Genomic DNA, 14,512 nt, shown 5'->3' with positions numbered 1-14,512 from the left:
CCTCTGAGTGCACATCTGCCTCCCAAACAGGCATCGTCCCACCGTCTCCTAAGACCTGATAAGAATGTTACAAACTATTCAGGCTGGAGCCTAGAGATTTGGGACCTTTGGGTCAGACATGTTCCGCTCAATGTGGTACTTCTGTCTCTGGGGTCAGCAGGACGGTTTGAAGGCACAGGCAAGTATTTTTTCTTTTAATGGTTACGGGTTTATTTTAATCAGTGTTAGAAAAACCAACCAGCAGCACATCAGCCACTGTGCTCAGAGCATCGCTTAAGGGGAGCTCATTACTAAGCTGCAAGGTTAGTGGCCGTTAGATGCTTTTGGTGCCAACTGGTCGGCGTGTGAGAATCATGGATGCCAGGCTTGGGGAGATGGATCGCTCTGACACACTGGCCTGTGTACAGTGTCTTCCAGCAGTATCAACCCTGGGCAGCCCCCTGAGGGTGAAGAGCCCCTGGCAGCCCCCAGCCTCAGGCTTCAGCGAAAGGTCTCCTTTCTTGCATGAGACACCATGCCTCCCTCAACTCTGCAACATTTAGTCAAAAAAGAATCTAGCATTTTTAAAAGTTTGGTTGATGAACTTGATGCATTCTTCCTATCAGCAGTTCATCTCTCTCTACATCACCTAAGAAACTAAGGTCTGTGAAGACAGCAACAAGACAGTGAAGACAGTCATTAGAAGCTACAGCAAATAAGTATCCAGTTTAATTGTAACAAACCAGTGTGAGCAAATTTAACTAAGTATATAAAAACATTAGTTAAATACAAATCTCTGGGAACATACATCATACCTACAGGTTTGTTTTTGTTTGTTTGTTTTACAGTGAGTCTTCCTCCCCCCCAACCCCCTTTTAATTTTCAAAATGGTGAATCACTGTATGGTCCTGGATCTCCAAGCTATAAAACTGAAATATGTGTTTCCAGCGTAGCAGATGGTGACCAGAAAGGCGAAGAACTGGAGAAAACAAAACACAGTAGAAAGGGGGTTTAGAATTCATCCCAATTAGCAAAAGCTACCACTTCACTTCCATCGAATAACGTACTGACCGCATCCCTGGACTCCAGGTTTTCTCGTCTAAAACCGCTTTACTGGTTCAATTACCTTCCTTCTGGAATGGATTTGGGCTGTTTTTCTTTCTTGGAACTATCTGGGAAGCCTGTAGCTTTACTCCAATCCCCTGCCTTCCTCCAGGGGATCTTCCCAACCCAGAGATCGAACCCGTGTCTCTTCCATCTCCTGCGATGGCAGGAGGGTTCTTTGCCACTAGCGCCACCTGGGACGCCTATATATACATATATATATATATATATATATATATATATGTATGTATTCTCATATTATTTTCCATTATGGTTTATCACAGGGTATTGAATATAGTTCCCTGTGCTATACAATAGGATGGATAAACAACCCAGCTGAGTCTTGCTGTGTGCGTTAACTACAACAGACTGTGATTTTTAATCTCATGTGGACTCATGCCATTTATCTTCTAATAGGGTAAAGCACCCACTCCATCCTTACCTGGAGAATCCCATGGACAGAGGAGCCTGGAGGGCTACAGTCCATGGGGTCACAAAGAGTCAGACATGAATGAAGCAACTTGGTATGCATGCATGCAGAGATTTTGAAATATAAGTTTAAAGCACTGGTACAATAAATACCCATGTATCACCCGTCAGCTTTAACATCACCCTGCTGGCCTTCCTGTCTAACTGCCCACTCCCCCTAACACTTCTGATGCTGATGAAATATTTCAAGGCCAATCTCAGAGAAACTTTTAAAGTTAGTTTTTTAAATTTGAAAAATACACATGATTCAAAAATACCAACAGTACAGAAGTACATGAATTAAAAAGCAGAAGCCTCTCATCCCACACCCCTCATGGACCATCACAGTCCCTGGAAGGAACCTCCGCTAGGGTTTATCCCTCCAGGCATCGTTAGGGTGTAAACAACAATTTCTACTTAAACAGAATCCTAGAGTGCTCATCTCTGTCTCTCCCCAAACTGATGCTGTAGGCAGCAGAATTATTCTTAGAACGCCTCAAATGATTTTTCTCCCACAGATACTTGTTTTGTTCCAGAGTCTGGGTTCCACTCCAGTGCACTATTTCAGCCTCTTCACACTCCAGGCCATCAGGAGGCCCCATGATACTCCAAGCAGAAGTTCATTGCCAAGGAGTCCCCCCGGCAGGTGATGCTTTTCCCTACAGGTGACGTCCTCAGTCGCCCAGTCACATCCAACTCTTTGTGACCCCATGGACTGTAGCCACAAGGCTCCTCTGTCCATGGGATTCTCCAGGCTATAACACTGGAGTGGGTTGCCATTTCCATCTCCAGGAGATCTTCCCGACCCAGGGATCAAACCCGCATCTCCTGTGTGTCCTGCACTGGCAGGCGCTTTCTTTACTGCCGAGCCACCTGGGAAGTTCTGCGGGTAACTTTGTCCTTTTCCCTCTGATCCGCAGCCGGCCTCGGGGAGGAGGAGACCCCCGGGATGACAGGCGCACTCACCGACGAAGCTGCCCAGCTGTTGAAGTTGTGACTGTCTCTCTCCGGGGAGACGGAAGATGCGTCCACAATAGCAGCTGAGAGGTATAAGGCGAAGGCACTGCCGTTAAACCACAGGCCCTGGGAAGCAGAGGTGCAGAGTGTTTAGGGAGCCTGGGAAGGTCTGGGCACCCCCAGACCCCAGAAGCAGCTAGAATCGCACTTGGCAAGGCGCTCATGCGGACGCAGGAAGAAGGCAGGGGACAAGGCTAATGAGAAGGCGCCTTGGCGCCTAGGGGTCCCTTCTGCATGCTACTTCTCCACTCACACAGGCATGAGGCCTTGCAAAGGGCTCCTCAATGAGAGCAGCAAATAAAACGTCCCAACTAGAGGCCAGACACGCCTGATCTTTATTGGCGTCTAGTGGCAATACATGAAATTTCCAAAATTTGGCTGCGAACATCTCCAAAATGGGGGAGCTGAGACAGAAACCCAGATTTCTGGATTCTCCAGGGAAGGGGGAAAAGCCAACAACAGAAGACCTAGAGATTCTGGGAACACAGCTTATTTCTAGTTGAGGAATATTCTGCAGTTGTTTAAGTCCGTGGGTCTGGGTGGCAAGGATTCCACACTCTCTGAGTTTACACTCATTTGTCTGACCTTCTGGTCTCCTCATACGTGTGAGCGTGCAGCTCCTGATGTGAAGGGGTCTCCTGGCTGCTGGCCAGGGTTCTAATTACTTCTCGGGCAGAGAAACACCCCGAGCAGGATGCTGGCAGAGAAAACCTGCTGGGTGGAAGTCGAGAGACATGGGCCCAGATGTGTGTGAACCTGCGCAAAGTCAGGAGGCTTCAAACCTCAGCTTCTTTATGGTAGAATGGGGATGGGACATGCCTCATGATGACAAATTCTGAAAATGCAAATCAGAGCATTTTAAAACCAGGGAGTTTCAGAAGGAAGCATCATTAAACAAGTGAAAAAAAAAAGTAACATTACAGGCAATGTTTTAAATCTTTAATGTTTTAGATCAATGAAGGAATCTTAGGCTTGGAGGAGAGAGAGACTAGTAGATGCTCTAGGCTGAAGGTCAGCAAGATAAAGAATCCTGACTAGCAGTCAGCAGAACGAGACTTGGAGCCCCTTCAGAAGTGTTTAATCACTTTGTTGCTTCAAGAAAGACCATCGCCTCCCCGTCAGGGCTGCTCACCCATGTGTGAAAAGGCCAGAGAAACTCAAGTCTACCAGTTTTTTTTTTTAACTTTTTTGCCTGCACCGCTCACAACATGTGGGCATCTTAGCTCCCCAATCAGGGATTGAACCCGTGCCTCTGCACTGGGAGCTCTGAGTCTTAACCACTGGATCTCCAGGGAGGTCTCCTACCTGCCAGTCTTTATGTAAAAAGTTTTGCTGGAGCACAGTCATGCTTGTTCATTTACTAAGTGTCTAAGGCAGCTCTCCCACAGTAAGCAGAGCTGAATGACTGTGACAGAGAAAGTTTGCCAGCCTCTGGTCCAGAGCATCGGCTTGGAACTGAGACTTGGGCAGAGGTGGAAGTCAGGGTCCTGCCCATTCCCACATCTGGACCACTGGCTCCCATGTTACCTTTTCCAGGCTCATCTTCTTCCCAGCACTGAAGCGTCTTCCTCGAGACCTGGTTCAAGACTCCTCTTCCTCCAAATCAGCTTTCCTTAAATTTCCCCAACTCACTGTGATTCGCCCTCACCTGGATCCCCTGTGCCACAGCTTCGGGGTGGCAGCCTTCCATGACTCCCTCAACCAAACGAGGCAGTCTTCCCCGCGCCTGCCTGGGAAGCAGGGTGCCACCTCCCCCAGGGCTGCCTCCACTGCCCCAGGCATGTGTGGGACCACTACGGACTTGACTCTCAGAAACTACACCCGGTTCTTGAAGGTCTTCATGGGGAATCCTCACTTTTGTTTCTGGGTAAACAGGTGGGAGTCAGTCAATCTGCTTCCCCAAATACAGACGTGGGCATCCCACTCGGTACATCCCCCCACTTTAGTATGTATCACACAAAGTGCTGGGATGGTTAGTCTGACGTGTTAACTTATGCTGGTACACTATTCTGGATGTGTATCAAGGTGTTTTTAGATAAGATCGATGTTTGAATCAGTAGACCAACCGGGTAAAGCAAACTGCCCCTGCCAGTATGGGTGGGCCGCACCTAGTCAGTAACGGCCTAACTCCAAAGAAAGGCTGGCCTTCCTGTGAGTAAGAGGAAACTCTGCCAGACTGCCTTGAGCTGGGACCGCCAGTCTTTGTTCCTGCTTTTGGACTTCAACTGAAACTTCAGGTCTTCTTGGGTCTCAAGCCTGCTGGCTTTTGGATTAGAATTTATAACAGCAGCTCTCCTGGTTCTCAGGCCTATTAGCTCTCCTGGGCCTCCAGCTTGCTGTCTGCAGGTCTCGGGATGTCTTGGGCTCCATAAGCCCATGAGCCGATTCTTGGAGCAAATCTTTTTATATAGATAAACATTCTATTACTTCTATTTCTCTAGAGAACCCTGATGAATACAGAATTTGGGGCAGAGAGTTGGGTACAGATTTTGGAACTAGAATTAACAAGAAAAACTATGACCAACCTAGACAGTGTGTTAAAAAACAGAGACATAACTTTGCCAACAAAGATCCGTCTAGTCAAAGCTATCATTTTTCCAGTGGTCATGTATGGATGTGAGAGTTGGACCATAAAGAAAACTGAGTGCTGAAGAACTGATGCTTTTGAATTGGGGTGTTAGAAAAGATTCTTAAGAGTCCCTTGGACTGCAAGGAGATCCAACCAGTCGATCTTAAAAGAAATCAACCCTGAATATTCATTGGAAGGGCTGATGCTGAAGCTGAAGCTCCAAATACTTTGGCCACTTGATGCAAAGAACAGACATACTGGGAAAGACTGAAGGCAGGAGAAGGGGGCAACAGAGGATGAGACGGTTGGATGGCATCATCGACTCAGTGGACATGAGTTTGGGCAAACTCCAGGAGATGGTGAAGGACAGGGAAGGCTGGTGTGCTGCAGCCCATGGGGTCACAAAAAGTTGGACGCAACTTGGCACAATTTAGTTGAATAATAATCTCAGTAGAAGCCATGAATAAGTAAGGGATTATACCAGTAGGAACACTTCCAGTTTGAACAGAAGGGGATGGAGATAGGCCAGAATGAAGGAGGGGAGCTGAACTTGGATTCTGCAGGACAGAACCACAGAACTATATGACTGTGACGCAGCTTTATCTTTCACAGAAATAGAGGCGATTCAGAGATCATCAGGCTGGCTCTCCTGTCATGGGCCCACTGGGCAGGCTGGTTCCCCCTCAGTTTCAAAGGGTGGGGCTACCGCTCTGGTTCTGTGATCCAGCATGTCCCCCCCAGTGTCCCAGGGGGAGGGACCCTGCAGAGGCACTGGGGTGACAGTGCTCTCCCGATGGATCCAGAAGATAGCGCACTGAACCAAAAGGATTATTATGGAGCCTTAAGATCAGATGGAATTTGCCTGGTAACTTGCTGGAGACCTGTCACGCCGTCCTTCGTTCCTATTTCTCCTTTTTGAAATGGGAGTGTCTGTCCCATCACTGTATTTTGGAAGCACTCAACTTGCCTGGTTTCACAGGTTAGTAGCTGGAGAGAAATTTTGCCTCAGGGTGAACTGTACCTCAAGTCTCACCCATATCTGACACAGATAATATTTAAAGGAGACTTTGGTTTGGGTGTGTGTTGGGGGGGGGGGTTGTTTCTTAAGCAGGATTAGCACCTGCGAATCTGATTCGCAGGTCTGATTTATCATTATTTTTTATTTATTTTTATGTGTGGCATGAAGGATCTTAATTCCCTGATCAGGGATCAAGCTCATGTCCCCAGCACTGGAAGCACCAGGTGCTTTCCTGGAGCACCAGGAAAGTCCCTAGACTTTGGACCTAGATTTTAGTTGATGCTGGAATGAGGTTGAGGGATGCTGAGATGGAATGAATGCACTTTGCCTGTGAGATGGGTGTCATTTGGGTGGGCAGAATATTATGGACTGAATGTTTTTCCCCAAAATTCATATGCTGAAGCTCTAACCCTCAATGTGATAGTATTCAGTTAGGGGCCTCTGAGGTATTTAGGGTCAGAGGAGGTCATGGGGGTGAGGTCCACCTGAGAGGGTTAGCACCCTTCTAAGAAATGAAAGGGAGTTCACATCCCCTCTTCTCTCTCTGCCATGTGAGGACACAGCAAGACTGGCAGGCATCTGCAAGCCAGGAAGAGGGCTCTCACCAGAAACCAACTCCACTGACACCTAATCCTAGACGTCTCGCCTCTAGAACTGCAAGAAATTTCTGTCACTGAACGTCTAGGGTATTGTTCTGGTGTCCAAGCAGACTACGGTTCTGTAATCCATACGTTTTCTCACCTATCCACGGCCCGCATCTCCGGACTCTGTGTTTCCCTTTGTTATCCTGCATCCCGCATGGAGTCGGGACCACAATCCAGTCACTTTTGCCCTCTCCTGCTCCCAAATATGAGCACACCTAGTTGTTCTAACAGCGTCTTTCATTTTTCATTCTAACTCTTTGCATCTCAATATCAAAGAGCTAAAGCCATGGCATCAGAAGGGGCTGGAAGGGCGAAAGATCTGCTGCAGCTGTGCCCTGACCCACCTGTATCCAGGGGTCACTGTTTATTGAGAATTAATGAACCAAGAGGTTACGCAAGAGAACAGAGCTTCTCTTGGTTCAGTCTTCTGAGGACTGCTTTGCTACTTTGCCTAAAAGGAATTCCTGGACCTTCCAACATGATGCCCCACACTCAGGTGTGAAACACCGGTGCTGGGCTCTCCCTGGCTTTGCCCTCTGCTTTACTGGCATAGAGACAATCGCAAATTGACTGGAGGACTACACTCCACCCCACCTAAGGGGCAACGGACAGGAAGAACACTCGTGGTTTGCTTACCACCGTGGTCCAGGGCACCTGGGGGATCCTGGTGTAGGTCATCGTTAGGTAAATGATGAGGAAGAAGACGGTGAGGACCCAGTAAAACACAGCTACGAACATGACCCAGCCAAAGGCAGGGACCCGGAAGTACTCCGTTCCAGCGATGAGCGTCCACACCAGCAGTCCCAGAACCTGTCAAGCGGGAGAGGCAGTGGGAAGGAAAAGGGAGATGGAAGAGAAAATAAAGGAGGAGGAGGAAGTGGACACAGAGGAAAAAACCAATTAGACAAAGTGTCAACTACAACTTTCATGCATACATATGGAAACATGTAACAAATGTGACTGGGGGGGGGGGGCAAATTCACATTCCCGCAAACACCAGAAAGGTAAAATGAATGAGCAGAGCAGGCTGCATAGGGACCAGGGCAAACGGGAAGCCCATCCATGCCCTGTCTCTGCCCAGCTCCCGCCAACTGCTGTGGGCTGGTTTTCTTGATCTTTCTCCCTGCCTACCCTCAGGAGAACACAGAAACTCGTTTGTAATCTTGATTTTTAAAGGCCAGCCCTGGAATTCCCTGGCAGTCTGGTGGTTAGGACTCGACACCCTCACTATGAGGGCCTGGGCTCAATCCTTGGTCAGGGAGCCGAGATCCCACAAGTCTCAAGGTGCAGCATGCAGGGATGCATAAATGAATGAATGAATAAATTAATCAACAAATGTTAGTGCTAATAAAGAGGGACAAAACAACACACATCTGTGGCTGGAATCTGTTCCCGACACCCGTCAAGGGGACAAGAAACAAACCGGGGGTTTATTCCAGCAACAGTCACCCAGCTTCACTGTTGCTGCAGGGCAGGGCGAGCCCGAAGCTCTGTCCTGTCAGCACGGAGTGGAGAAAGGCTGCTGACCCGTGCTGTGGGGATGCCTGGTTCTCCAGGAGGAAGGCCACAACCAAGTGTCCATCTCCCGCCCAGCCCTTCCAGGGCCCAGGAGGACTTCATTCCTGAGTCACAGGAAAGCTGGCCTCTAAACCCTGTCCCCAGGAGATAGCATCAGGTGTCCGCGGTGGGCGCTGGCTGCATATGACTCAGAGCAAGCAGCTTCCTTCCTGTCTCAGCTCTCTCCGTGGGTGTGACACAAAACGGACTCCGATCTCTCTGGTCACTCAGCCTTGACACCTGAGCACCTACCACGGGCTAGGCTTCCTGCTCATGGGCCCCGAGGACAGGGCCAGGCAGGAACCGAGCCGATCTGCTCATGCACCACTTAAGAGTCTCATGAGGGGAGATATACGAACAGTCACAATCGTGAACATGCTATGAAGGAAATAAAGGGTGTGAGCAGAGTCTCTAACGGGGCTGTGAGCTTGCGGGCAGGAATGGCAAGTATCAGAGGGGCCCATGCTGAGGAAGAGCCTGAAGACCAACTAAGAGCTACGCAGACGGCTGGGCGGATGCTCTCCCAGGCAGAGGGCATGATGTGAGCAGACAGCTGCAAGGGAAGGGCCTTCTAGAACCTGCAGAAAAGTGTAGGACATCGGTACAAGATGTTAGAAGGCTTGGCGATGGTCAGATTCTGTGGGCCAGGACACCTAAGGACTTCGGACTTTATCCTACGAGCTAAGGGAGGGTTTTGAGCAAGACAACGGTATGAACAGGTTAAGTTTTTGTTAAGATCACTTTGGCTGCATGGCAAGAACGGGCATGTAGGTGGCTGGGTGGTGGGGTGGAGAGACAAATTCAGAGACTGTTGTATTAATCCAAGTGGAAGAAGAAGACAATGTGTTTAAGATTAAGACGCTGGTGAGTACTGGGAAGTGAATGAGTCAAGGCAAATTTCAGGAGTCAGGACCGTCACGGATTTGATGGACTAGGTTACAATAAAGAGGAATTACACCCAGGTCTCTGGAAAAACTCCCCAGTGGATTAGGGTGTCACCTTCTCAGCTGAAAAGATGAAATACAGGAACAGGTTAACAGGGCTGACCTGGGCTCAGGTTACAACCTGTCCCATTGGAGCGAGCCTGGGACCTCGGGATGGGATTAGAAGTGGTTGGTCCAGGGGAAGAGCTCAAGTTCTGCTTTAGGAAGGAAGACTTCCTGTGAGCATCACTTAGCATCACTAAGACAGGTTTCCAGGGGAACTTGAAAGTGCTCCTGGGGACAAGCCCACGTCCCTGTCCAAGTCTGGATGTCTGCATGGGAGAGCAGAGAGTAGACTCTGAACACTGCTACTTTCCCTCCTTGGAGCTGAAAGTTGAGCTTCTTTTATCTGCCCAATGTCATATGTGAATCTAAAGAAGTGTTTACGTACTTTGGGGCTCACACCTGTGGCAAAGGAATTTACTGAAAGCGAAGTATCAAACAGGATGAAATTCCAGAAAGTATTAAGACTCACACCCCTGGGGTTATGGTCCAGAATTCACCATAACTGACAGGTAACCTACACACACAGATGTGACATTCCACTGTATCAACAGGACAGGTAACACATGTCACCTGGCATGGCAGGACCTGAAATAACATCAAGGGCTTCTTGATTCAAACTGAAGGGGTGGGAAGGGTCCTTTGTTGAGGACACACCCAGGAAATAACCATGGGAGGGGCCACTGCTAACAGGGCTGGTGTCTCTCCAGGAGAGACAAGGGTTTGAGAGTTGCCAGGACAAGCTCATATCCAGCTGCTGCTGCTGCTGCTGCTGCTAAGTTGCTTCAGTCGTATCCGACTCTGTGCGACCCCATAGACGGCAGCCCACCAGGCTCCCCCGTCCCTGGGATTCTCCAGGCAAGAACACTGGAGTGGGTACAAGGGCTTAACTAAGAGCTCTTGACTCTGAATGTGAAAATGTTTTTCATTATTAAAAGCAAGTGAGGTCCACTGTCCAGAGATGCTCTGTCTAACGTGCTAGCAGTGGTTATCTTTTACAGACAAGGACGATATCTCTAACTGAGCTGTCTGTCAAAGAGTAGGAATCTTTGACCCAAGATCTCATCAGCAAACACAGGGAAAGAACTGTCAAGAAAAGACAGTTTTTTTGAAAACTGTCTTCAAGAAAATTCCTATGCAAGTGAATTTCTTGGGCAACTGAAACACACTCAGAAGCAACTTTTGTCTCTCACTATAACCAACGCTGATGAAAACCACTCTACAAAAATGCTCATCTCCTGGGGGGGTGGTGTGTGGTGTGTGTGTGTGTGTGTGTGTGTGTGAGTGTGTGCTCGCGTGTGTATTTAAGACAAGCTCTACATCTTTATTTGCTTAGACTTCAAAAATACTGTTTGTTTTTCACTGACAAGCATTATTTAGGCTAACATGTTTTTTGGAATGGTAAACACTGTTTTTCACTGACAAGCATTATTTAGACTAACACGTTTTTTGGAATGGTAAATCTGAGACCTAAAAAAAACTTTTGAAAGTGATAAATGCAGGCAAAAATAAACATGGCAATAGACGAAACATATATAAAGCACACAAAGAAGTTCTAACCTCCAGCTACCAGTTGTAAATTCTCAAGAGAAACCAACATAAAAATTTTATGTCTACCCTTCTTAGCTTCTTCCGCTTGCATTTATCACTGTCATCACCACCTGCAAATCCTTTTCTTTTTCCTTTAAAAAATATGGATCACTCGGTATATGGTGCCTATAACTTCTGTCTTTCGGTCAGCCGTACCACGGAGGCCCTCCTTCCAGATCTACGTCAATTCTTAACAGCTGCCCAGTTTTCCAGAATTCATGGGACCTTCTCCCTATGGAGAAAACTTTAAGTTGTCACCTTTATGCTTCTACAAAACATGTCCAGGAAACATTCTTACAGAATGTATACCCCTGCAAACCCAAATTCCCGGATAATAGTCTTAGAAATGCAATTTCTAGGCTATTTTAAGCTTCAGAGGTACTGTCAAATTAGCCATCAAAAATCTTGTGCTAACTCATCTTCTCATCAGAGCATGCCTGCTCTTCCTTTCCAACCTCATTAAATGCCCAGGTCTTAAATGATTAAAAACCTGATTTTAAAAAGAGAGAGAGAGAGAGCTCATGTTTTGCCTTTCACTGCTTGGCTGAAGTACAGCGCAGAGAAAAGTGCACAAACCCTAAGCGAACAGATCCACGCATCTTCACAAACTGGACTAACCTGTGTCACCAGCATCCATCTCCAGAAACAGGGCACCTGGGGGCTCTGCCCTCACTCCTAGTTAACTTCTTCCTTCCTCCGAGGGGAGCAAGTCCCCCGGTTTCTATCATCCCTGGTCTGGAACTTCAAAGACATGGAACCTTACCGTCTACACCCCCATGCGTGGTTTCTCTCACTCAGCCACGTGAGGTTCATCCACGACACTGACCACCGTGTTTTCACAGCACCGGTTCTCAGACATCAGAGAATCACCTGAAAGGCTCATTAACCCTCAGGTGAAGAGGCTCCAGGCCCGAGGCTGTGCTCAGTGATAGATCTAGGAAGGGACCTGAGCATCTGTGTTTCTGACAAACTCCCAAATGGTGCTGTTGCACACTAAGAACCCCTGACGCACAGTCTCCTTCTTATTTTAGCTCGCATCTTCCTGATCAGTCGTGAGGAGGGAAGAGCATCTTTCCAAAGGCTTATTAGCCACTTCCAGTTCTGATTTCCTGATATTTGTACCAAATCATGTCCTTACTGATCTGCAGAAATCTTTACATAGCAGGAACAGCAACACATGCAGCAATCTTTTCCATGCAGTTTACTTTTTAAACTTCAGTCTTCAGTCACGTGAGCGTTTAAAATTTTTACGCAATCGATAGGTCACTCTTTGAGCCTTCTTTTATTCCTATGTGCTTAGGATAGGGCTTCCTCAGAACCCATATCATAAAAATATTCTGATATTTTCTGAGAGCTTTGTGTGTTTGCTTAATCTTTAAACAGACTAGAACAGAGTTCCACGGATGGGGTGAAGAAGGTCCAATTTTATTTCTTTCTCACAGATGGTCAGGTGATCCGTCATCACATACTGGTGACGTCTCCTATACTGGGTCAGTGGCGTCTCATATTCTGGGTCAGCGGCGTCTCATATACGGGGTCAGTGTCTGAAATCTTTATTCTGTCCCACTCATCTGTACCGGCTGCTATGTGCTGTGCTCAATCGCTCGCTCAGTCGTGTCCAACTCTTTGTGACCCCAAGGACCTTAGCCCACCAGGGTCCTCTGTCCGTGGGATTTTCCTGGCAAGAATACTGAAGCTGAATGGCACTGAAACACGTACAATATACAAGAAATGAAATCGCCCCTCCAGGTTCGATACAGGATGCCCGGGGCTGGTGCACTGGGATGACCCAGAAGGATGGTACGGGGAGGGAGGTGGGAGGGGGTTCAGGATGGGGAACACGTGTACACCCCTGGCGGATTCATGTTGATATGTGGCAGAACCAATGCAATATTGTAAAGTAATTAGCCTCCAATTAAAATAAATAAGTTTAAATTAAAAAACATTAAAAATGAAGCTGGTTGCCATTTCCTCCTCCAGAGGATCTTCTCGGCCCAGGGGCTGAACCTGCATATCCTGTGTCTCCTGCACTGGCAGGCAGGTTCTTTACTGCTGAGCCACCAGGGAAGCCCCATCACCTCCACCTGGCACTGCCATGCCAGTGCCAATTCCTATAGCTTTGGCGTATATTTTAGGTTTTGGGGGAAAGATGTCAAAATGAACACGTGAATCTAATTTTGTTCCTTTCCCAAACCCTGTTAAAACGTTCATCAGAATGAGATGAATAGGAAAGGAGACAAAAGTAACATATTTTTTTGAAGCTTGGATGAATGTCCACCTAGAAGGGGCTCCCCCGAGTACCAAAGCACAATGGATGAAAACAGCCTCAACTGAGGTTCAGCATGAAATCTTAGAACCTCAGGTGCAAAGATGCTTCGAACGACCAAAGACCCACCAAGGATCAGAAACCAGAATGGCTTTTCACTTTTCCAAAAGCAGACAGGATGTTAGAAAATAATGACAAATGGTTTCAGATGGGAAAATGATTTCTAACCCAGAAATGACCCAGGAAAATTAGCAATGAAGAGCAAGAGGCAGACACTTTTTTTTCCCCCAGATACGCAAGTCTAAAGAAATCCACCTTCCACACATTCTTTCTCAGGAATCTACTGAAGGATATGACCCAACAAAAATGAGGGCATAAACTCTAAAAGAGGAACAAAAGAGTAAGCCAACAGAACTCTGGTAAGCCCCCAGAGGAGGAGAAACCTAGACATGATAGGCACCCAGGCACAGACGGTAACCAGGTAGATTGGAGCCAAGTGACTCAAAGGACAGGCACGGTGACGGCCGTCAGCACCGCGCGGAATGTTATTTTCCCTACTTTTTCACCTGGTGAGACTACTAGGGAACTTGCTCCACCCCAAGTGAGGGAGGAAGCCAAGAAAGAGGACGATAAGGGATCCAGAGAACAAGACATTAAGGAGTTTCAAGGTGAAGGGAGATCCCCCCGAGAAATTTGTCCAAGTGAAAAATGAGAACTCATTGTCTGATGGGACTGGCTTCCGGGAGACATTACTGAAAAGCTACTGGACAAATGTGAGAACAATTAGCTACAAAGACAAGTGAGCAAATTTTTAAAAATTACGCATGTTACTGACTTCAGTGAAAAGCAAAAGAAACTAGAGGAGTTGTTTGTAGTTGCCAGTTCGCTCTAATACGCGACTCTCACATTTACACAGAGATGATAATGAATGTTGGATACTGACCCGAACACATGATAACAAGGAGGAGGAAAGCAATAGGGATGGGACTTCCCTGGTGGTCCAGCGGCTAAGACTCTGAGCTCCCAATGCAGGGGGGCCTGGGTTTGAGTCCTGGTCAGGGACTTAGATCCCACCTGCCACAACTAAAGACCCCACATGTTGCAACTAAGACTCGGCACAGCCAAATAAACAAAGGTTTAAGCAGAAAAGCAAGAGGTGAGGCAGTGAACTGGACTCTTCAGTTTCTACCTTGAGGAGTAAGATGCCTTGCCCCATCCCCACTCCCACCCCCAAAAGGTACCGGATATCCAGGTTTTTCTACGAAGAAAACTTTTTTTTATGTTGAACGCCTTCCACCTGGTGACCTCCTGAGG

At 47.5% G+C, this 14,512-nt stretch overlaps 1 protein-coding gene across 2 annotated transcripts in view; it reads right to left on the bottom strand.

Moving 5' to 3' along the window:
• Window positions 1–678: 678 nt before the first annotated feature.
• Window positions 679–14,512, bottom strand: part of CMTM8 (CKLF like MARVEL transmembrane domain containing 8) — a 94,599-nt gene continuing 80,765 nt past the window's right edge. The window contains exons 2-4 of one of the 2 annotated variants that reach the window (XM_027957943.3): window positions 7,436–7,609; window positions 2,518–2,634; window positions 679–958 (exon numbers count right to left, since the gene is read on the bottom strand). In XM_027957943.3, the coding sequence (XP_027813744.1) occupies window positions 875–958; window positions 2,518–2,634; window positions 7,436–7,609 (375 nt within the window). In that variant the 3' untranslated portion in view covers window positions 679–874. Of the gene's footprint in view, window positions 959–1,776; window positions 2,635–7,435; window positions 7,610–14,512 lie in introns of those variants that run through there. The other variant, XM_060402727.1, reaches the window with a different exon arrangement.

This window comes from Ovis aries, chromosome 19, assembly GCF_016772045.2.
Source record: "Ovis aries strain OAR_USU_Benz2616 breed Rambouillet chromosome 19, ARS-UI_Ramb_v3.0, whole genome shotgun sequence".
Taxonomy (NCBI): Eukaryota; Metazoa; Chordata; class Mammalia; order Artiodactyla; family Bovidae; genus Ovis; species Ovis aries.
The sequence above is the reverse complement of the archived record's forward strand: the minus strand, read 5'-3'. Positions and strand labels throughout refer to the sequence as shown.